Source organism: Sinocyclocheilus rhinocerous, unplaced genomic scaffold, assembly GCF_001515625.1.
Source record: "Sinocyclocheilus rhinocerous isolate Xijiao unplaced genomic scaffold, SAMN03320098_v1.1 scaffold1222, whole genome shotgun sequence".
In the NCBI taxonomy this organism is placed as follows: Eukaryota; Metazoa; Chordata; class Actinopteri; order Cypriniformes; family Cyprinidae; genus Sinocyclocheilus; species Sinocyclocheilus rhinocerous.
Genome location: NW_015640234.1, coordinates 421,561 through 437,120, shown reverse-complemented (window position 1 = coordinate 437,120; position 15,560 = coordinate 421,561). Strand labels below are relative to the sequence as shown.

At 35.6% G+C, this 15,560-nt stretch overlaps 2 protein-coding genes across 2 annotated transcripts in view; both read left to right on the top strand.

The window, feature by feature from the left end:
- Window positions 1–558, top strand: part of LOC107752603 (muscleblind-like protein 2) — an 8,606-nt gene extending 8,048 nt beyond the window's left edge. Inside the window, exon 7 of the mRNA XM_016568614.1 lies at window positions 440–558. Within this exon, the coding sequence (XP_016424100.1) occupies window positions 440–454 (15 nt within the window). The 3' untranslated portion in view covers window positions 455–558. The remainder of the gene's footprint in view (window positions 1–439) is intronic.
- A 2,932-nt stretch (window positions 559–3,490) lies between these two features.
- Window positions 3,491–11,708, top strand: rap2aa (RAP2A, member of RAS oncogene family a). The gene is made up of 3 exons (XM_016568613.1): window positions 3,491–3,523; window positions 4,614–4,699; window positions 10,106–11,708. Exons 1-3 carry the CDS (start codon window positions 3,491–3,493, stop codon window positions 10,341–10,343), a joined length of 357 nt encoding a protein of 118 aa, XP_016424099.1. The 3' UTR covers window positions 10,344–11,708.
- The last annotated feature ends 3,852 nt before the right edge of the window (window positions 11,709–15,560 follow it).

The window sequence follows — 15,560 nt, the reverse complement described above, 5'->3', positions numbered from 1 at the left end:
ATCGATGTACTATAGTCCATTGCCACGTCACATTGTGACGTCAACACGATGTAGATTTTAAACCCGGAAGATGAAAATAGAGCAAAAAAGCTTAAAATTAACCAGTTTTCTCCAACAGTTAAAATGATCGGATGCTAACATTGTCTTCTATGATGTGCAACACAAACACATCTGCTAAAATCTCAGAAAAAGTAGTCTGGGGTTTCATGACCCTTTAAATATCATGGTTCAAATGACTTGCTGCTAACAACTTTTATTAATAAATATTATAGTTAATTTGATTTCAGACACCATGTTATGTATCTATTTTTTATGTTCTGTGTACATGTGATGTTCACAAAGGACACATTGGCTTTGGTCTGTAATATGTTTTATTAAAGCATTAGTGGAGGAGGATGAGCTCTGCAAATGATCTTTCTCTTTCTGTTTTCTTCAACAGATCATCTTAAAGTAAAGCACAGAATACGGACCCATTGCTAATATAATACACATGAATGAAAATTTTCATTGTCAACAATATTGAGTTAGAAATATTTAAAAGTCTGAGACCGCTGAATAAAATGCTTCGGTTTTGCATTTTTTCTAATTTTATACAAAATTCTATTAACTATATTATAATGTTATATTATCCAAAATACCATTAATTTTACAATTTCTAAAAAAAAAGCACTTTTTTGCTTTAATGGCAGCAGCACTCAATATATAAAAAATGTATTTATATTTAATTGGTGATTTAGAAAAAGTGCAAATATTAGCTATATCAAATACTATATTATTACTTTTATATATATTTTTTTCAAAATCCCAAAAACTGTTCATTTCTGGGTTTAAATGGGAAAATCTATTTGCAATGTGGTCTCAGACATTTAGACCTCATTGTGTACTTTAATGAAAAACTGCAGCTATTTAACAATAGGCCTAAATCTTTCCTACTGTGTTCAAATACATGTTATATTTCATTTGTACTTGAGAAACGTCAGATGGCAGTTTGTAAAGGCTCTGCTCATCAGACTACAGACACTGCAGTGTGTTTAGTGGATGTTGGACGCCGGACCGCAGCAGTGTTGCAGCAGCTGCTCTCTCTCTCTCTCTCTCAATTTCAATTTCAATTTAAGAGTGCTTTATTGGCATGACAAAAATTATACATTTGTATTGCCAAAGCAATTGCAGCTGGACTGCTTACAAATAGTACACATATGTATTAACAGAAAGAAAAATAATAATAATAATAGTAATAATAATAATAATATATAAAAAGTACTAAGCATGTAGTGCAAAATGAATTACTAATGTAAGTATATAAACTAGAAATAAAAATAAAATAAGGGATTAGACATGCAGATCGCTCCAGACTGCTCGCCAGTTCATTGATGTAGATGTTAAATAACATTGGGCTTAAGCAGCAGCCCTGTCTCACTCCACGCTCTTGGGAAAGATACCTCTTACGCTTGGTTCTGATTTTTACGCCACATTTACTTTCAGTGTACATTGGTTTGATAAGGTCATAGGTTTTACCTCCTATGCTACTTTCAATAAGTTTGTAGAATAGTCCTTGGTGCCAAATTGAGTCAAAAGCTTTTTTAAAGTCAATAAAGCATGCATATATTTTACCTTTATCTTGGTTAACATGTTTTTCAATTAGAGTATGTAATGTATAGATGTGATCAGATGTACGGTAATTTGGTAAAAATCCGATTTGGCTTCTGCTCAGTACATTGTGTGTGGTGATGAAGTCTAATAGTCGAGCATTTATTATGCTACAGAATAACTTTCCCAGGTTGCTGCTCACACAGATGCCTCTGTAGTTGTTAGGATCAAATTTATCTCCGTTTTTAAAGATTGGTGTTATCAAGCCTTGATTCCAGATGTCAGGGAAGTAACCTACACTCAGAAGCACATTGAATAGTTTTAGAATGGCCAATTGGAATTTACTGCTTGTGTGTTTTATCATTTCGTTTAATATCCCATCAGGTCCAGATGCTTTTTTGAGTTGGAGGTTTTTGATTTTTTCTTTAAGTTCTTTATCAGTTATTGGGAAATCTAATGGGTTTTGGTTATCTTTGATTGCTAATTCTAGTTTTTCCAGTTGGTTGATTGTTTGATTTTGCTTACAGTTTGTGTCTGTTTGTACTTCATTAAACAATGTTTGGAAATTACTTTCCCATATTTCTCCATTTTGTATTGCCAGTTCTTCATGATCAGTTTTTTTCAGATTGTTCCAATTTTCCCAAAATTGGTTTGCGTTCACCGACTTCTCAATTATTGTCAGTTGTTTTTGGGTGTATTGTGCTTTTTTGGTTCTGAGTGTATGTTTGTATTGTTTTGTGTCTCACTGTTGATTGTTTGATTTTGCTTACAGTTTGTGTCTGTTTGTACTTTATTAAACAATGTTTGGAAATGACTTTCCCATATTTCTCCATTTTGTATTGCCAATTCTTCATGATCAGTTTTTTTCAGATTGTTCCAATTTTCCCAAAATTGGTTTGTGTTCACTGACTTCTCAATTATTGTCAGTTGTTTTTGGGTGTATTGTGCTTTTTTGGTTCTGAGTGTATGTTTGTATTGTTTTAGTGTTTCACTGGCCACCGGGGCGGCTGGGAAAACTGATGTGGCACATTGCCCAGCTCGTTTGTATCTACTTACTTATACTTAGCCTAATAACAGTCCGTTACTTTATTTTATGAATGTACATTATACACTTGGTATACACATTATTCCTATGCTATTATAAATTGACAGCATTCATAAAGAAAATGTTGAATCTAATGAACTATTGACTGTTTAACTCACCATGCTCTGAGATCATGATCACATGTGTTTGCACTTTTAGTTTGAATAACCTGTTTGTTTGTTTTTTTTGGATGTAATAACCTGTTTTTATACAGTCTATGGTAATAACCCAATAAAAAACTGAAATGGTTCCCTATTTTATTATCATTATAATTGGACACACAATGACATTTTATATTACATATGTTCAGAAGGCAAACAGATGCCATGAAAAACAAAACTACAGCACTAACCGGGTCACTAATGTTTTTCCGAGTGAATACTGCGTGTTTCCATAGCAACAACATGCATTCTCGCGCAGCCGCCGCTATAGGGTTTTTTTGTCGCCCAAACATTTCCTTACGTCAATGACAACCGGCTAGTTTTGACTCAAGCGGAAACTGTTCGGTGTCGTGGACGCGGTTTCAGGCAGCCGGCCGGCTATTGGACACCTCGAGGATCCGTTAACCGACGAGAGCGTCTGCCTTCGCCTTTTGTACGGAAGCCGAGATGGAAGAGGCGTTAAAAAATTTTCGGTTCGTGAGTGAATGGCCCTATTGAGTCGGATCTTTTAAATGAATCATTTAAACCGTTTCACAACAGGGAGCGATTTACACATTGGACTGAATCAATTCAAGCGGTTTTCGAGTCAACAACTCCGACTCATTGAACCTTTTCAGCATGAAGTGAATGTTTGTATTGTTTAATGTACATTACAATCATGGCGGCATTAAACGCAACGGGGATGCATGAAGTATATGAATTAATAAGACTGAAAAAGGTTATAGGCCTATTGAGTTATTGTAACGTACCCATACTGTTACCCATAATACTATAAGAAACAGAAATGGACAAAATTAAGGATCATCTACAGAAAATTTCACATGAAACAAACAAGAGGAAAAACACACAAAAAGGACGAACATAATTTAATAATAATAATTAATAATAATTTAATTTAATAATAACATAAGCTGAATAAATAAGATAAATTAGAATAAATACAATTGTAAATATGTTTTAATAATAAAGGCACAAAACAAATAGTTTAGCTAGATAAAACAAGAACAATTGATAAGCATGTTGAGCGAAAGCAATGTTTCTGCCACATTTTTTTATTTCACAATATTAGCTTTTTTTCTCCCAATTCTGACTTTTTGTTGAATTATAAGAAATAAGCTCAGAATTGCATTGTATTTTGTTGCGAGAGTCAGAATTCAGAGTATATAGCTTACAGTTTTGAGTTTATATCTCACAATTCTGGGTTGTGGGGGAAAAAATTACGTTTTTAATTATTGATTCTGTGGCGGAAACAACTTCCATAGTAGGCCTACTCATAAATAGAATCATCAAACTAAACCTCATAAATAGAAATATAAAAAAAGGCCACACTGTTTCAAGAAACTAGCAGATGATGACCTAATTACGTCATGACGTAAAAGAATCAGTGAATCATTCTTGAACTGATTCCTTCGAACGAACTGCTTGAAACAACGGGTTCGCAACAGAAATGGACAAAATTAAGGATCATCTACAGAAAATTTCACATGAAACAAACGAGGAAAAACACACAAAAAGGACGAACATAATTTAATAATAAATTACGTTTTAATTATTGATTCTGTGGCGGAAACATCTTCCATAGTGGGCCTACTCATAAATAGAATCATCAAACTAAACCTCATAAATAGAAATATAAAAAAAGGCCACACTGTTTCAAGAAACTAGCAGATGATGACCTAATTACGTCATGACGTAAAAGAATCAGAAAGTGGCATACAGTGTGTATTGAGGGAGCTGGTGATGAGTGTAAGGATTTGTGCAGTGCTGATTTGATGTACTAGGGCTTCATTCTGGTCTACAGTCTGGTGAACCAGCAGAGCTTCCAGGACATCAAGCCCATGAGAGACCAGATCATCCGAGTCAAGAGGTGAGATGAGACCTATGACCGAGCCGGGGCTTTGCGAATGATGACATGTGTTTGCATACGAGGAGCATAGTCTGAACGCATCTGTGCTCAGGACTGGCCCGTGAGTGCAGCGGGGCCTCTGCTACAGGCCTGTTGCGCCGCATCCAGTGTTCAAACACTGCTGTCTGCATGAACGATTCATGCTCAAGTGATGCGATGCTCTTCATTGCTACTCTAAACCTGATCCACAGTTCAAACGCTGCTCTCATGTATTTAGGAAACATAGTGAAGACTTTAATGAAATTAAAACAGCGGTCTTGTGGCTTTTAGTCCATATATATGAGCTTTGAAGCTTCCAAATGTCAAAGTTTCTTTCTTTCTTTCTTTCTTTCTCTCTGCAATTCTTTGAACAGGCCCACAACAGATAGAATGACTCCTGGGAAAATGCTCTTCATAAACATTTGTAAAATGCATTTATAGGGAAAAAAACCCACACAAAATAAAGTGATCAAATTGCATTTCACACATAAAAAACATTTAACTTTTTTTTTTTTTTTAACACGCCCAAAACAATAAAGTGAATATTTCCTATATTATATAAATATATATATATTAAGAGCATTTTCCCAGGAGGGAAAAACTTGCATTTGGAGGCTTCAGAGTTTATATATATATATATATATATATTTGTGTGTGTGTATGCATTTATTCATGTATTCATGTCTGAATATCCCTCCCCTTATACCACCATAGCAATAAAAGTAGTCCATAAAATAATTATTAAAATAGAATAATTATTATTATCATTATTAAAATCATAGTTTCTGGTTTCTAGTCAAGTGCAATTGCAAGTAGCTGTAATTTAGAGATCTGGAAGGCTTGAATTAATCAAAATCATTTGAGCATTCAAAACACCCTGAAATTATCTTTTTATCTATCTTTCTATCTATCTGTCTATCTTTCAAAAATAGGAAATTCACTTTGTTGTGGGCATGTTCAAAAAATTGCAAACATTTTTTCTTTTATGTCTGAAATGCAATTTGATAACTTTATTTTGTGTGTTTTTTTTTATAAATGCATTTTACAAACATGTTTTATCTTTAATGTTTAGATACTAGAAGTAAAAAGTTTTGTCCTTGGTTTTTATAATTTGAGGTTGGTTTTTGGCCTGTAGGAGGAGAGTTAGTGCTTTCGGGAAAGCAAATGTGGAAGTTTATAAATTGTTGGGATGTATTACAGCAGTTGTAACTTGTTCTTAAAAACAATTCTTTTGTTATTCAAGACTTCCTGAGTATTATACAGAAAATACAGACTAGATACAAATGAGACTTTTTCATGGGGCTTTTAAATCAGAGCTTGTTTGACTGCATTCAGTGCCATTGAAAATAAAATGTAAGCAACAAGTGGCACAAAAAATTGCTAATAGAATTCGATCATATTCTAATCATTTAAGAATTCCCTAAGGATCTATTAAGATCCCACTGAAAAACAGGAATTTTCATATTAGATCCTTAGATTCTTTCTGGATTCCATTAGTATGCTTTAGGATTGGCTCACAAATAAAATGCAGGAGCAATCCATCTCCATTAGGAGCTTTACTTATTAGGGACAGTTGGTGAAATAAAGATTATAATAAGCAAAATAATTGGGGTGGAAAAAAAACAACTTTTATCCTTCGTATCAGTTTGTAACTCAGCCCTAAACTGTGGTGTAACTCCCACTAACCTCACAGTCACTCTGAACCAGAAATACATATACAGCCCTGCAAACAACATCTCCTCCCACGCAAATAATCTAGATCTTCACTCTCACGCAGAAGGATGTTTCTGCATTCAGAAAATATTGAATAATTGAATGGCATAAATATTTCACACAGTAAAAGCGATGCATAATGAGGAGGAGATCGTGGGAGTAAGAGACGTCTGTCACAGCGCTGTTTGTTCTTGTTGAAGGATGAATGAGACGCAGGTAGTCAAAGAGCAGAGAAGGGTTTAGTGCCATTTACAGAAATGAATGACTAAAACAGGTGATTCTAATAGCAAGTGTAACTGTTATTATTGCTCATATTCATACTGTAAAAAATCGCATGATAATAACAATGCAATAAACAGTAATTTAACAACATAAGATGTAACTAAACCACTGATACGAATACGCTAAGAAGAATGGCTAAATTAATACTAGCACCTTCTATTCCTATTCTATACATTTTTTTCTATTTATTTAAAAAAAAAAAAATTCTATGTATACTTTTCGACTAACTGGGACTTGTCACAGCACTCACATATTGTTGCTCTTTTGTTGATTTGATTGCTGTTAGATTAATTACAGTTTTTCACCATATATACAAAAGGTACATCTGGAAAAAGGGGGGGGTCGTCTTATAATCAGGGTCGTCTTATATTCGGGCCAATACGGTAATACCAGTATATTGGTAACCAATAAAGTTTGACACTCTTTTACTGTTCAAATCTGCATTTTTGTACTGTTAGGTTATCCATGGTTAGGGATTTCAACCAACCACAGCATGTAACTCATCCCGCAGGAACTACAAACTTGAGTGATACTTCAGATAATGCAGCTCGTGGATGATAAAACCAGCATGATATTTAGAGACCAGAGGTTGGAATTTTTGACTTGGGCCAGATATAACCGTAGGAACCACATAGCAACCCCCTTGATACTGACCAAAACACCCAAGCATTGTGGTGGCCAGTTTTGCAGTCAAGCAACACTAAATGTTACTAAAATGGTACCGTACAGACATGTGACCCATTTTTGGTTCATGACCAAGCGGCAACCTCCCCTCTCTCTGGTGAAGCCAACAAGGAAGTGACTTAAACTGTAATTCATCAACTGGCCGCTAGAGGCTGGCTGCAAAAGGGAGTCAATCCCATAGACTCCCCATGTTAAAATGCCCAACTTTACAGCAGAAAAAAAACATGTTTACAGCCTGGTTCAAAAAATTATTTTGGTCTATATAGCTAATTTTGCCCTTGATGACAACTGTGACTCGAGGGGGTGAATTTTTTTATAACTCATCAGTTTAAATTATATTAAGCTTCCGCCTTTTTGCCCATTTTCGATTATCCGGGAGCTGCCAAGATGGCGACGGCCGCCTCCGCCCACTTTTGAGCTTCAAAAACGCTCTTCGGAAATCTACGGGTGACGTCACGGACACTACGTCCATGTTTTTATACAGTCTATGTTCATGACCCACAAATTGTGACAGCACACTGTCCTTCTGGAAGAACTTTGAAATGGTGATGTCATTTGTGGTTGGTTAATAACAGGGTGTGTTTGCAGGGGGCGTGGCTTCAGTATCCCCACCCTCCTCATCCTCCCTTGGCCATGATTAGTGGTTGTCTTTCGCCTAGAGGAAGACTGCACTGTGAGAATTCAGACAGAGGTGCAGGATGTATTGTGTGTCTGCCGTGAGAAAATAGTATAATCACAGCGATCCATTTTGATACAGTTGAGATAATTAAAAAGGTGAGGCCATGATAGGCTATATTGTGAATATAGTCGATTACACAACTGTTTGAAACCTTGGAGTCAATAAGTCTTTTGTTTTTAATGTTCTTAATGTCTCTTTTGTTATCAAGGCTACATTTGTTAAAATAATACAGTGAAAACAGTAATATATTATTACAATTTAAAATAACTGCTTTCTATGTTAATATATTGTAAGATGTAATTTATTCCTGTGATGCAAAGCTGAATTTTCAGCATCATTACTCCAGTCTTCAGTGTCACATGATCCTTCAGAAATCATGCTAATATGCTGATTTGGTGCTCAAGAAACATTTCTGATTATCAATACTGAAAACAGTTGTGCTGCTTCATATTTTTGTCACTTTTGATCAATTTAATGCATCCTTGCTGAATAAAGGCTTGTTCACACCGGGACGAATATCGCGCGCGATTATCGCCGACGTTTAACGCCTCGTGACTAAACAAAGGGCGCCAATGTGAGTGTGCACACCGACGCGCAAAACGGAGAAGGGTATAACTGCAGCCCATATTTACTTATATAGCATATTTTATTTTAGATGAACTAGAAACAATGTTACATTTATAAAGTTTTATTTTGAAATGTAAGTCAATAACAATTGGCTGGAGCCAGAGCCAATGGTGAAAGTATTTGCGCGAGGAGACTCCACCCCATTTTGGAGGTTCTGCCCACTTTTGGAGTTCACGCACCATTTTGGAGATCTCCGGTCTGCAGTTATACCTACTTGGCAAAACGCGAGGTGTAAAAGCGTAATTTTTTTAAAAACGCCTCGGGCTCGTTTTTTTGGTTTGACGCGCCGTGTTAAAAACTGGCCGACTAATGAGATTGCCGCTTTTGTTCACGTGCCTGGATCTGCTGAAGTTACAGTAAAACACGACTTTGTGGCGCCCAAGCACAAAACGATTTTGCCGAGCGACCTAACGACGAAGAGGAAGTAAGTAGACAAACGCGACAGCGACTACAAAAATCTCGATAAGAGGGAGTTGTTATGGAGAGGAATTGCAGATTAAATAGGATTCGATGTGTACCGGGGTATTTCTGTTTTTCATTAAGCGCCATCTAATGTCAGGGAGTGAATTTGCACGTTCACTCGGCTCATCGCCTGCGAAAAGCGCTTGGGTATGAACACAAAAGACGCGTCGAAAAACGTCGGCGATAAGCGCACGCGATAATCGTCCCGATGTGTACGAGGCTTAACAGTATCAATTTCTTTAAAAAAAAATCTTACTTGCCCTACAATTTTGAATGATGGTGTGTATTTGAAAATAAAATGATTAAAGACACACATTTTATGAAGACAGGCAATATGGTAAACAAGTAAAATGTTATATAATTTTTCCTTCTTTAAAATGATTTTGTTGTGCATGTGTACAAAAATGATATTTCCTAGTACAGTAATATCATACTCTGACATATCCATGAGCCATTCAAATCCTGATGGATAAAATCAAGATAAAATCAATTTCCTTTCAAATATTGTTTCACTCATACATACATAACACATGGAAGTTAAAAGCATGTTGAATGTGTTTCATGTAGACTTTAAGCTACTGGGATGCATCCTAAAGTAAATGCCCTTGCACTGTGCACTTCAAATAAAGTGTACTTCAAATAAACTTCAACTAGTGTACTTCAAATAAAAGTATATTTTTTAAAACGATATATTGCAGATAATATATTAATGAAATTAAGGAAACTTTCATGACACACCTAAGGGCTTTACTTTAATGTACATTTCAAATCATTGGCAAACCATCTATCACGCTTTAAACTAAAGAAGTTATTTTAAAGTATATCATTTCTTTAAATAAGTACTCTTTAAAAGGATGCTAATGTCTACTTCTTGTTCACAAGAATTGGTTTGCATAAATGCGGTTTGATTGTTCTGAGAGAAACTGTACATGTGTTTTCAGGTATGAGAAGGTCCCTGTGATCCTGGTGGGGAATAAGGTGGATCTGGAGGGCGAGCGAGAGGTGTCTGTGAGGGAGGGACAGGCGCTGGCCGAGGAGTGGGGCTGTCCATTCATCGAGACGTCTGCCAAGAGCAAGACCATGGTGGATGAACTCTTTGCCGAGATCGTACGGCAGATGGACTATGCGGCACAGCCAGATAAAGATGATCCGTGCTGCTCCTCCTGCAATATACAATAACCCCCCAACACACACACACACACACACACACTCAGAGAACTCACATTACAGTAGCTTTAATAGACCTTCTAGTGTCCACGGTTTTCCATCATGCTGTATCTGCAGACTGACAGTAACTCTGAGCATTTTTTTTTTTTTCTTGTCACTTTAAATCCTGACTGACTCAACCACAGGAAGAGCACTTGCCTTAGGTTTCACGTTTCCTGTTTGAGCAGGATCCTGCAGTGGCAATGAGTTGGACATTTACGTTCTTGGTCTTATGGTATTGATGACTTTATCTGAATTTGTCACCAGGTCAGAGAGCGAGAGAGAGAAAATAAGAGGGTTCTTAGCCATATGCTTGATATAGCCATATAATCATTTAATGAAGAGTTTATAAATGCCCATTTATTTGGGAATAAATCCCTCAAAATCTTCATTTTCTCATCAATTTCTTTTCTGACACATATAGAGGTAGAAAAACAGTCAGGTGACTGACAGCTTTGTTCCAAAACCTAGTTAACTGCCTAACTAGACAGAATTAAAGCCCAAACTAAGTTCCTTATGCATTCCCAGAATGCATTGCGGTGAGCTCTATGAAAAATGCATCCAAGATGGTGGACGAGATTCTAAATATTCTTGGATTTCATTTCACTCATATTTTGCTGAAAATAGTAAAATCTCTTTTTTGTAATATGTGCGTGTTGTATGCATTCGTATGCATTGCACACACATGTAGCGTATCATGCTGTTAGCTTAGCGACATGCTAATGTCAAACTCTCCAAATCCAAGTGTATGCACTTCACATAAGCAGCAGTGTTTGTGTGATGCACAGTAGGGCTGAACGATTCATCAAAATGAACTCAGAATCGTGATATGGTTTTGTGCAGTTGTCAAATCACAAAGGCTGCAGTTTAATTACATAAATATACATTGCACATTTCAGAGTGAAGTTATGATGAGTGTTTTTAGTCGCTTATAAAACATTTATGAACCTGCTCCAGTCAACAAAGGAGAAGCTTTAAAGTCAGCATGAAATGGAAGTTCTGACCATCTTTGTTACTTCTCAAACAAGAAAAAAGTTTGGGCGGGGCTTGATTATGTTCTTTGGGAATTGATTGGATCGTTGTCGTTTGCTAATTGCTGCAGTCGCTTGCGATTGACAGGTTGCTTTAAATTAAATAAAAAAAGTAATCCTGCAGACAGGTAAATCATAAAATAAACACTGCAGTATACCATAAAAATTAAGATTTGTCCCTTTTGATTTAAGGGGCTCTCTGCAGTTTTCCACCAAAGTAAAAGTTTGATGGGTTAATGTTTGATAATGGTTTATTATTTTATTTAATTTTATTTTACAGTAAACCATATGGATATGGAAGCCCGTTTCCGCCACTGAATAAAAAATAAAACGAGGTAATTGAGACTTTTTATCTCACAATTCTGACACGCAATTGTGTGTTATAAAGTCAGAATTGTGAGATATAAACTCTCAATTGCGAGAAAAAACGTTATATCACGCAATTCTGACTTTATAACTTGCAATTGTGTGTTATAAAGTCAGAATTGCGAGATATAAACTCGCAATTGCGAGAAAAAAACGTTATATCACGCAATTCTGACTTTATAACTTGCAATTGTGTGTTATAAAGTCAGAATTGTGAGATATAAACTCACAATTGCGAGAAAAAACGTTATATCACGCAATTCTGACACGCAATTGTGTGTTATAAAGTCAGAATTGCAAGATATAAACTCACAATTGCGAGAAAAAACGTTATATCACGCAATTCTGACTTTATAACTTGCAATTGTGTGTTATAAAGTCAGAATTGCGAGATATAAACTCGCAATTACCTTTTTTTATTTTTTATTCAGTGGCGGAAACGGGCTTCCATAAAAACAGCATTATTTACTATAGTAATCAATTTCGTGTTTTAATGTTTAATTGTAATAATAACCATATTAACAATAATAAAACTTATTTCATAGTCATATTGATATAATCACTATGAGTTTTATGAAATTGACAATATGAAATGTACACTGCAATCACAATTTTTATCTGGAAAAACTGTTCAGTCCACAAAATCAGTCTGCATAGAAAGTTCCAGCTAAACAGTAAGGCAGCTCAGTAGGTTTTGGAACAAGTTCTTGTCTTTATGCTGCTTCCGTTCAAAGTCAGATGTTTCCTGGCATTCAGAAGATGACTTCAGGAAACAGAATGGCAACTCTACCATTCGCTTTGCAGTGGAACCATTGTGAACAAAAAACTCTTAGCAACCAAATTGGGGATGCTGTGCTTTACAACACTAACAGCAATTCTACTGGTGTGTCAGCAGAGAGAATCATTTATCTTGTTTTATATGTTTGCTAAACATGTTGCATCATGCAATGTTGGACCTTTTGACTCCTTGATGTATTTTATTTGCTTAAATGTTGAGTGTAAATCTCTCCGACTTCCACCGTGTCTGCATCAGGAAGGAACCCTCAGTTGTATTTTTCCAAGTGTCAAGAGACTTTCTATTGCACTTTTCCAAATGAATGGAATGCAGCAGAAGCTCCTGTCTCTGATTGGACTGCTCATGCGGGACAGGGACGTATCGCCCTCCACATCTGGACACACAGAAGATCTGTTCATTTAGGATCTCGTATGGCTCTGTAGGACTCGTCTCTTTTTCTGTCTCTCTCTGGTTTATCACTCTCTTTCTCACGCATCTCTTCAGCCCCTTTCTGCACTCGTTCTCAGTATTCTGCCATGCTCGTGTGGGTCATTGATGCTGACGATGATGGCTGTTGGTTGACTGTGGATGCATTTGTACAGAGGTTGCCAGTTTTTGTTGGTATCCTCTTCTTGGCTGGGCTTGAGGTTCGATCTCAAGGCTGAACATATAGAGATTATGGAGGTGTGCGAGTGTGTGTGTTTGAATAGAGAGCTCTGAGTCAGTATTGATTTTATATTTTTTTATGTGGACCTGTGCTCAACTCTTCTGAATGACTGAATGGTGACACTTTTTTTTTTGTTCTGTTTGGCACCCAAATAAAGTGCATCTGACACTGCAGTGCCGTTTCTGTGTTTTTTCCATGTTTTATAACCTCTACACGCACACTGTCCAAACACATGGTGCTTTATAAATGAGAAATGTTTGACCAGAACATGTTACGGTGAAGAACAAAAGCACATCCTGCAGTTTGTTTGAATAGCTACATACACGCGACGTGCTCTGTTTTCCATCAGGCAGGTTTTGTTTATTTGATGGCCGTTAAAACTATTTAGTTGTGAGAGATACAAGTTAGTTGCGTAACATTTAACAGATGCTTTCCATCTAAACTGGCTTTAAGGTGCCGTAGAGGTTTTTCTATCATCATAAAAGTTTTACACATGAAGACACGAATAGAGCTTCTGAGATGAAGTCTCCAGTCACATCAGTAGTTCAATAAAAGCTGTTTTATTTTGCATGGAGCTGGCTGACACACAGGGGAAATGAGTTTAGTTAAATTATTTGTGACTTCTACCATAGGATCTGTAACGGCAGTGTTATTGGAGTATCACTGATATATAGTTTGTTTTTTAATATTTTGAATTAGATTTATATTTTCTGAAAAAACATTAAAAGTATATGTTCTGTTTTTATTTATTTAATTAGTTAATGTTTTCATAATTTTGTTGTGTTTGTAATTTTTATTCGTTTTTTTATGTTTATATAGATTTTATAATTTTTTTAATGGTGTTTATTTAGTTTTAGTTATTTTAATACTTGAAGTAAAATGAAAATGAGAAATGTTGCTTTGGCAGCTAGTTGATTTATTTATTTTACTTTAATAAAAGTTTTATATATATATACACATATACACACACACACACATATATATATATATATATATATATATATATACACACACATATATATATATATATATATAATTTCAGTTCATGGTTATTTTGTTTCAAGTAACATTTTTAATGGTTTTAGTTTAAAGATAATAACAGAAATCTAATATCAGAAGGCATGTGTAGAAGCTATTACCAGACTGTGCAGCCTACATTTTTACTTGTATTTATGGTTTTTTTTTGTATCAACATATTATATGATAAAACAAAGTACATAAAAAGTGCATATTACTTGGGCATTTCTATTCAAATGCATTGATTACAATTTATGTATGTATTTGAGCGCAAATAAACTGCAATAATGTTTGTTTCTTACATATTATTTAGTAAATAATTACAAAATAATTTTGTATAGTATAGTGAGGTTATGTGACAAAATTGTAGCATACTAAAGCTCAAGATATATCATTGCATCATGCATACTTTTGTAGTATATATACACTACTAGTCAAAAGTCGGGAATAATTCAGATTTTTAATGTTTAAAGCCTCTTATGCTCACCACAGTGCTGCATTTGTTTGATCAAAAATGCAGTAAAGACAGAAATATTCCACAAAAGTATTAAGCAGCAAAACCTAATTTCAGCACTGATAATAATAAGAACCATAATTGATAATTGAGCAGCAAATTAGAATGATTTCTGAAGGATCATGTGACACTGAAGACTGGAGTAATGATGCTGAAAATTCAGCTTTGCCAAGACAGAACGAAATTACATTAAAAAAATGCATTAAAATAGACAACAGTTAATTTAAACTGTAATATTTCACAAGATCATCAAATAAATGCATCCTTGGTGAGCATAAGAGACTTCTTTCAAAAACATTTTCCCAATTATTCCAAACTTTTGACTGGTAGTGTACCATAAAATATACAGCATGCTCTGTATACTAAAATGTAGCAGGTAGTGTACAGCTTTTTTTTGGTTGAGTACATAGTATAATTCGGTACACATACATAAACAGGAAAGTCTATGTGAACAGTAAGCTGCTGTTATATGGAGTAATATTTTCTGGCGGACCTGAACTCTCTGCCCACTCACTGGACAAAGGAATGCAGGGAAAAGCAGCCAAGAGAGGACATGGGAAATGGACAGAGGATGTAAGAGCAGAGCAGTGAGGGGGAGATTCAGACATCAGCATGAGACTTATTGCTGGCCTGGGTGTCATGGCAACCGCATGGCAACATATACTGCCAATTTCACACTCTAATTTGCAGGGATTTGGTTGGCCAAAAATAGTTAGTGGGGGAAGATAAGGACACACACCATCTATCAAATCCATCAGGATAGCTGCTTGTCATATGGCAGATACTGTATATGTAATGGAGCCTCCTTGTTAGTGCGTCC